General features: G+C 35.3%; 1 protein-coding gene and 1 pseudogene across 1 annotated transcript in view; both read right to left on the bottom strand.

The window, feature by feature from the left end:
• GABRB2 (gamma-aminobutyric acid type A receptor beta2 subunit) overlaps positions 1-8,344 on the bottom strand; it is a 214,973-nt gene that overhangs the window by 31,272 nt on the left and 175,357 nt on the right. Inside the window, exons 7-8 of the mRNA XM_011356779.1 lie at positions 4,842-4,979; positions 2,985-3,178 (exon numbers count right to left, since the gene is read on the bottom strand). Of these exons, the coding sequence (XP_011355081.1) occupies positions 2,985-3,178; positions 4,842-4,979 (332 nt within the window). The remainder of the gene's footprint in view (positions 1-2,984; positions 3,179-4,841; positions 4,980-8,344) is intronic.
• LOC111737740 lies at positions 141-259 on the bottom strand (annotated as a pseudogene).

Below are 8,344 nucleotides of genomic sequence, written 5' to 3'. Positions count from 1 at the left end.
AAAAGAATTTCAACGAAGTCAATGTGGGTGCAGCAGAGGATATGATGGGAAGAATGGTGAGGAGAGTGAAAATTAAGTAAGGGCTACATAATAGAGAGCCTTATATACAGAGCCCAATGGGAATATTTTTTTTTTTTTTACGCCTACAGCACCTGGTATTCCTAGGTGGTCTCCCATCCAAATACCAACCAGGCCTGACCCTGCTTAGCTTCTGAGATCAGACGAGATCGGGCACATTCAGGGTGGCATGGCCACAGACTCAATGGGAATTTTGAACTTAAAGTTGTAGGCAATGTGGGGCCATTGACCAGCTTTAAGAAGAAAGATATAGAGACAAATTATGTTTAGGATAATTTCGTTGGTAGCAGTGTGGGGGAAAGAGGGAAACCATACAAGAAGGGCATAAAGAATATCAGTTAAAAGTTTTTCAGAATAATCTAAGTAAGTGATGGGAGGAAAATAATTTAAAATAATCACAATAGTACTATAGTCAGTGAATGCATTATAAAGGTAATATGGACAAATGAGTAAAAAATTTGGAAACTGGAGGTGGGGGATAACAGAGAAGCAGGAATCTAGCCCTTATGTTTCTAGACTGGGTACCTAGGCATGTAATACCCAGATAAATAATACAGAAGTATTACAGGAATGCTTATGGGAAATGCCATACAAGGTGATGGCATTTATAACTATAATTATTCATCTGACTGAGTAAGCGTCTCTAACAGTGGGGAGTAGTTTCCCTGAAAGGTATAATTGATGGGATGTAGACAGAGATACACTGGAAAAAGCACTGGAGGTCCAGAGTCCTGAACATGATAAGGTCCAGCTTTGTGAAAATAGACAGAGCTCAGAGGTCAACATCACAAAGATGGAAAGTTGTGCAGTTGACCCTGAACTGGGACCTCTCTGACTCAGAAACCTGTGTCTTTCAATGCTACCCTAACAACATGGCCCAGAAATTAAGTTTCATTGCTATGGGTTTTTTTCTGAACATACGTTTTCTGATTTAATTTTATCTTTACAATAGCATCATAATTTTTGTCTTGCTTTACAGATGTTCATAAAATAGCTACAGAAAAAATAAATTTGAGCATCTGATTCTGAGCATGGACAGAAAAACACTGATATTATTTTAGACCTAGGTGTCTTATAGTTCTCATATCTTTTTCATAATAATATCTTAAAAACATTTTCCAATTTCATTTTTCTCTTTATTTTATCAGCTACAGATTATTCTGTATGACACGGAACCATAAAACTGACAATGCTAATTTTACTATTTATCTAAATCTCATTTTAAGGTATTATTGACCTAGTAATAAACTGTTTACATAAAAAAATTAATTTCTTTTAAAAAGTAAATAAATTATTATTTCTGTAATAGATATAAAATAGATAAGATTTTCCCTTGGGAATAATACGATATTTACAAATTTCATTCACTCCTTTATTCAGCAAATATTTACTGAATACCATTCACTGTGTGAGACACTACAGATATAATGGAAGCAGAATTAGATACGGACCTTTCTCCAATGAATTTTTCAGTACCATGAGGAAAAGTGATATCATGGACCAAATAAATATAAATTATGATTGTGGTCAGTCTACAAAGGGGAATTCTATAGCATTATAAGAGATTAAATCACGGGGGCTTGACTTAGTCCAGGAGGTCACTGTGTCTCCCTTCCATTCTTGAGCCACCCAATCTAAGCTTAACATAGCAGCCAAAGTGATCCCTTAAAAAAGTGATCCCTTAAAAACTGAAACCAAATCGTGTTATTTCTTTGCTCAGTGCCTCTCTAATTTCACTCAGAATAAAAGTGAAGCCTTTATAATGGTCCCCAAAGCACTTTATAATCTTTTTGTCTGCTCTCGCCCACATTATCTTTACCCTTGGACTCTCTCTGCAATTGCCTCACTGGTCACTTCAATGACATGGCTGGCATGTTTCTACCTCATGGTCTGGAATATTCTCATCTGGATATCCGTGTGGCTTTTTGACCTCTTCAAGTCTTTGTTCCATTTACAATTTCTGAATAAGTCCTACCCTGATTGTTCCAAACTGCATCCCTGGCATAATCTTCCCCACTTACTTTTCTTATTTCCCTCTATACGCTTCCCATGTCATATAATTTGCATGGCTATTCAATGTATTGCCTATCTTTTACTGCTAGAACATAACTTTTAAAAGGGCATTGCTTTATCTCCAGTGTCTAGTATAGTTGGCATGGCACATAGTAGGTGTTCAACAAATATGTGCTGAATGAATAAATAAATGACTTCTCCAAGGAAGTATTGATTAAATTGAGATCTCATGGTAGAAGAGTTAATTCAACACTTTAAAGAGATTATTAGTATTCAAAATAATAAAGATTGTATAAAAGGCCATAACGAGTAATACAATATAAAAATGTTCATGAAATATAATTTATTCTCTTCCTCTGGTGTTATAACAACAACAAAAAAATCAAGCATAAGATAAGTGATGACACAGATGGTTTTTCAACATTTTTACTTGGTTTTCTCTTGTTCTCTGCAAGGCTATTCCAAAGTGTTAATAAGATTTTAGAATTCTTTCAGCTTAGCTATTAGTTACATACTACATTTCCTTGTTTTTTTTTTCTCTTAAAAAAAAAGGTGGAAGGGAGCTCTTCCTAAGTAAGGAAGCACAGATACAAATTTAATAATTATCAAGCAATATTACATGAACTATGCTTCAATAAAAATATCACACTGATGAGACTAATTTCATTACCAACAGCTATATAGTTAACTAATTTTGACATGAAAGAGCTTTAATATGTGTTTAATTGATTTAATGCTGAATCAGATCACCCAAAGTCTCAGAGTCAACAACTTGTAACATGTGCAGTCTGGTCTTGTCACGCATCACAAATTCCAGGGTAAGGAGAGAGCATCTGTGGACACACACACACACACACACACAGACACACACACACACACACACGCACACACACACACAGAGTCAAATTCCATAAGCAGTTAGAAAACGGCCTACCTAATGCCACTCTTGCAGCTGAAGCATCATAATTGATCCAGAAGGAGACCCAGGAGAGGATAGTGATCAGGATGGAAGGCATGTACGTTTGCAGGATAAAGTAACCGATGTTTCTCTTCAGCTTAAAGCTGAGAGACAACCTGGGATAGGAACCTAGAAAGGCAATTTTAGAACATTATCATTTATCAATTAATACTTGTAGGATACTTTCCTTTAAAGGCTCATAAACAGTTTGCATATATTCCTAAATTCAATTTTACCTCCTGATGAAGAGCACTTTTGCCTGCAAAAGAAGTCTGAGAACACTGGGTTTTTAATTAGCAGGAGAGTGCTGAATACATCTCTTAATCAGTAATTAAAAGAATTCTTGGTTTTCTCTGCTCAGCCTTGTATAGTCAAAGATACTCATTCTCTACAATTGTAATGAAAAGACAATTTGGGACAATCCCTTTGTCTGCCTCCCCCCGCCCCACTCCCACAAGTCCATCGATAAGGGTTTTTTTGGCAGGGGCGGGGAGCGTATAAGAGTAAGGTTGTACACTCTAGTGATAGTAAAAGGTATCTCTTCACAAAGGCCCAGGATGATCTTAAGTCTGGAATCAAGGGCTACACTTCAGGTAATGTAGCGACCAAAGGTGGAGAATCACTGTTCCTGAGTAGAATTTGTGGGACACATTACTAAAGGATCGCATTACTGAAGCTGGGTCCTTTGACTGTGGTGATCTGGGGATTTACACTTTAGATGAGCTATGTAACTTCTAGAACACAGCCTTAGAACATAAACGATTTACCTTGATAAATCGTGTGCATTTGGGGGCATGGTATTCTAACTAATTGAAAGAAAGCCTTATCTAGCCCTCTTGGGCTAAACCAAGTGTCTTAAAATGAAAGTAATGGTATTTTAAGTAGGAACTCATTTCTATAGTCTCAGGCATTCAGAAGACCTCACAATTCAGAACATTTTGTTATTATTGTTCTTTTTTAAAAGCTAGAGGCTATACTATATCCTTACTAAGTCATACAACTGTTGCCTAAAGTAGTTTTCAAGGACAGAAAATGCCTAAATCCTTAGCAGAGGAACAATTCAAAACCTATAGTTACAGTACTAGCTATTTCTGTGTGAAGAATTCATTTCAATAAGAAAAACATAAAGATGGATATGCCTGTGGGCCTATTATTTTTCCCTTAATGAGTATGTAGCAAATTATTACTTTCCTGGGCTTTTTGTTGTTGTCGTTAAAAATTTGTGCTGATGAAACCTAGACAACCTAAAACCTCAATGCTGGAAGAGTAAGGATGGTGAAGCCATCAAGATTAATCCCATCTCTGAAAGGGTATCTAGCTCCCAAACAGGAGGTAATAGTAGGTAACATAAAGAAATTCTCATCCTTTGAAAGAAATGTGAAATTCTCCTACCCTATTCTCTTTAGAAAATTTCATTGCGATCAGACTTGAGTGAACTGTGACTTGGCTATCCCCAGTATCTCTGAAAGCATTATGATCAATTCTGTGAGATAAATAAAGTTGGGGGAACATTTCTGACCTAGGTCTTGATTTCTCTTTCTGTATCCCGTTTACACAGTTATTCCTTTCCCTGGCAAATGAGAGACACAGAGCTAATCCTCTCAGCTTTGCTGGGGGTTCCTTCTGGAAAATAACTGAATGGATTGCAAAGGAGCAGTGGAGAACTGAAGGATTTCAGCAGATCTACATCTTCTAGAGTCACCATCTTTCCCTGGGACCCAATACTGAACTAAGTGAACCCTTTTTACAAAAGATGATGGAGACTCCTTTAGCCTTCTTCTCTGATACAAACCTGTGGAAAAAACAACCTTCTTGGTGATAAGTTTGTAATCTACGATAGAGAACTGTGGAAGTTCAATCTTTGTCACTCCTGTTACTGCGTTATCATCGCCACGCCAGTAAAACTCAATGTCATCAGTTGTATATCCATCTGTAAAAGGAAACATACACACACACATACAGATACACAAAACACAAAGCAAACAAACAAAACAAAACAAAGAATAAGGTTTAGAAGATAAACTATGTAAACGATACTAGCTACAGCTAAAGGCTATTATATATAAGGTACCATGCTAAGAACCTCAATTATATTGTCACATTTAATCCTCACAATAATCTCATCAGGGAAGTCAAGTCTTGAACCTAAGTTTATCTGATTAGGAATGTCATTCTCTCAAATATTACCGTATTACCACATAACCCTGGATGGCAGTCTAAGAAAGACAAGAGAAAAATCATTTACATTATCACTACAGCACTGAATGCTATCAAACAATATATTTGGGTTTCAAGTCAGAAGTAATTACGAAGAAGTGAGTCATCAATTTTTAATACTTGTAGATAGAATCTTCAAATTTGATTTTGCACCATATCTAAATTCCAACCCCCTCCCAAAACTTCAAAACAACATTAATTCCTATAGTTTTAAGGAGTAAATACAAATGTATAGTGTACACTATAAATGCACAGTACATTTAGAACTTATGCTTTCCTTCATTTGACAATTATTTACTGAGCACCTACTATGCTCATCAGTGCACAGTTGCTGGGGATAGGAATCTGTATAATAAAGACATGTTCTCTGTTATAATGATACATTCAATCCATGGGACAGAGTAAAGCACATGTATTCTAATTAGTAAGCACACATATAATGGTAATGGATAAGTATACATTATATTGTAAACAGTGCTATACAGAGAAGCATGCAATGAAATTCTGTGAATATTAATATATAAGCTAACTCATCCAAAGCCCTCCCCCACTCCACCAAAAGCATACATTGCCTTTGTATATCCCATTTATCTTTTCAAAGAACTTTTGCATCCGGACAATTGAATTTTTAAAAGCATAGAAGACAGGACAGATACTACTCAATTTCAAAAGCAACAAAACAAATTATAAATACTACTTCAGTTCTTTACTTTTCAACATGCAACTAGTTAGTGCAACTCTGAGGAGCTGAATGTCAATCCTTTGACCCTTATCTTAGCTCTTATGATTTTCAGTAAACCACTTTGCCTCCAAAGAGCAGAATCTCCAAAAAAAGTGAAAATAAATTATTTTTCAAAGAACTACAATGACCTCAACCTAAGAATTTATATAACCAAAGCAGAGTTCAGACAATGTCTTAACTTTTCTAGAAATCTGCAGTCCTCTTCATTTATAGGAGCAACCATTTTTATCGGATGCAGAAATATAGTATTTTGGAAGAGTCATTGAGACTTAAACTTCTGGTTTTGCAACTACAGGCTTTTGGGATAATAGCTAATGATTTTAAAAAGGGTTGTTTAGTTGCAAATATCATAATTATATTGTAATCAAAATTGTAGAGTTTTAACATATTATAAACCACCAATATTTTTAGTAGCATGATCTCATTTAGAGCCCTTTGTTTTTTAGATAATGTCCTTCTGCACGTAACACTTTAATTTTATAGGAAAGTCTAGGTATTAAGTAAATGGCATAGTAAGCAGATTCTCAGAAAAGAGCTTCTCACACCCCACTGATCTACCTCATTATATTCTTTACCTAATCCTTGAACTGAGGTGTCTGTCCCAAAGATAACTGCTCTTTTCCTATGATTGCAATTTTCCCAATGTGGCCCTGGGAACCCTCACAGGCTAGAACTCCACCTCAAATATAATCCTATTTCTTAGTTGTTATTTGTACATGTTTCTCGGTTATATAATTGTTTAGAGCCAATTACAATCCCAGCTTTGATAAAATAGTTTAAAATAACAAAGGGAAAGCAATTTGCTCCTAGAATCAACCTAGATAGTTAGAATTGCATAGGAAAATTGATTTTGTGGTATATAAACATGAATAAAGGTGTTTCTAAAACAAACAGGCAATAGTTTTTTTAGAAAAGCATTTGTCAAATGCTGCCATCTTCAAAAGAAGATGATGAGAGAAAACTTAACTCTCACCACCTCCAATAGAAGATTAAATCTCAACAAGTGAAGAGCGAGCTTCTGATATTCCAGCTTCCTTGCTTCAGGATTTACCTTCTTTGTCCATCGCTACAAATCTTACAACAGAAGCTCTCTGCAGGCAGAGACAGGGGAAGAGCTATGGCATTTCAATACAGTTTACAGTATATGCCTAATAGTTCTTTAATAGGCAGAAATATTATTATGAAACACGGATTTTTGTCAAAATGCCAGATATCTGACAAAGTGCTTGCTGGACAATACCTGGGCAGAGAGCAGGCACTTGGGGATATATTGTTGACTAAAATAATTATTTAATGTATGTGAATTTGGGCAATGGTTGTTTATCCAGATGCTTGGCATTGCAAAGGTATTCATCATGTTTATACCTGTCTCTTGTTCCAATCACAGTACCTGGCACATAGTTAGCACTAAATAAATATTTTCCGAGTGAATAAAAGTCACACAATGATAACAGTCTTTAAGATCAATTCAAACATTTTTCATTATATAGTTCTCCTTATGCAATAATTGGGCAAGTTATCTACTCTCTCTCTCCTCTTCATTTTCTCATGTATAAATTGGGACGATGATGATAATGATGATGATGATGATGATGATGATGATGATGATGATAACTACTTCACAGAGTTGTTCTACAGAAAAAATTACCTGTACCAAAACCTGTACCAAAAAATGTAAAATATTTTCAACAGTACCTGGTAAATGCTTAAAAAGGTTAGCTAACACCTTTTTAAATAAGGATTCTTTTAAAGGAATAAAAACCTTAGGTTCAATTATATGCTACTTTGTTGCTATTTCATGAACACATAGAAGAACTTGGAAAATGAGAAACTTAGCTATTCAACAACATTTATAGAATACTCCAAAGTGTTTGGAAATTGATAATAAAACATTTGAAGGTTATTTTGATGTTGAAGGTTTTGGAATCTGACACAATGGAGCAATGCATTGTATATACTTCCTAGCTAGTGCTGGTCTTAAAAACCCAAATCTTCTTGACTTCAGTTTGGGTTAACCAAGTATAGAATGTTGCAAATGGAAAGAAAATGTATGCTCCTGCATCATCGATTTCTGAAAATGAAAGACCAACAACCCATGACAGTGCCAGCGTGGTCAAGCTCAAAAGCCAGCTCAATATACTGTGTAGGATCAGCTGAAAACAGACCTAGTTTTCTTGTTTTCTTTTTCTTTGAATCTTCTTTAAAGAAATATTTAGCAGTCTTTCAAAGTGATTAAAAAATAAAATAAAACATATGCAAATCTGTATGACCTGACTTTTACAGCTTTCGTGATGAGTGAAAAATAATTAGATTTCTTTTAAAAGATATCAGAAGGA

Source organism: Pteropus vampyrus, unplaced genomic scaffold (genome assembly GCF_000151845.1).
Source record: "Pteropus vampyrus isolate Shadow unplaced genomic scaffold, Pvam_2.0 Scaffold30, whole genome shotgun sequence".
Taxonomy (NCBI): Eukaryota; Metazoa; Chordata; class Mammalia; order Chiroptera; family Pteropodidae; genus Pteropus; species Pteropus vampyrus.
The sequence above is the reverse complement of the archived record's forward strand: the minus strand, read 5'-3'. Positions and strand labels throughout refer to the sequence as shown.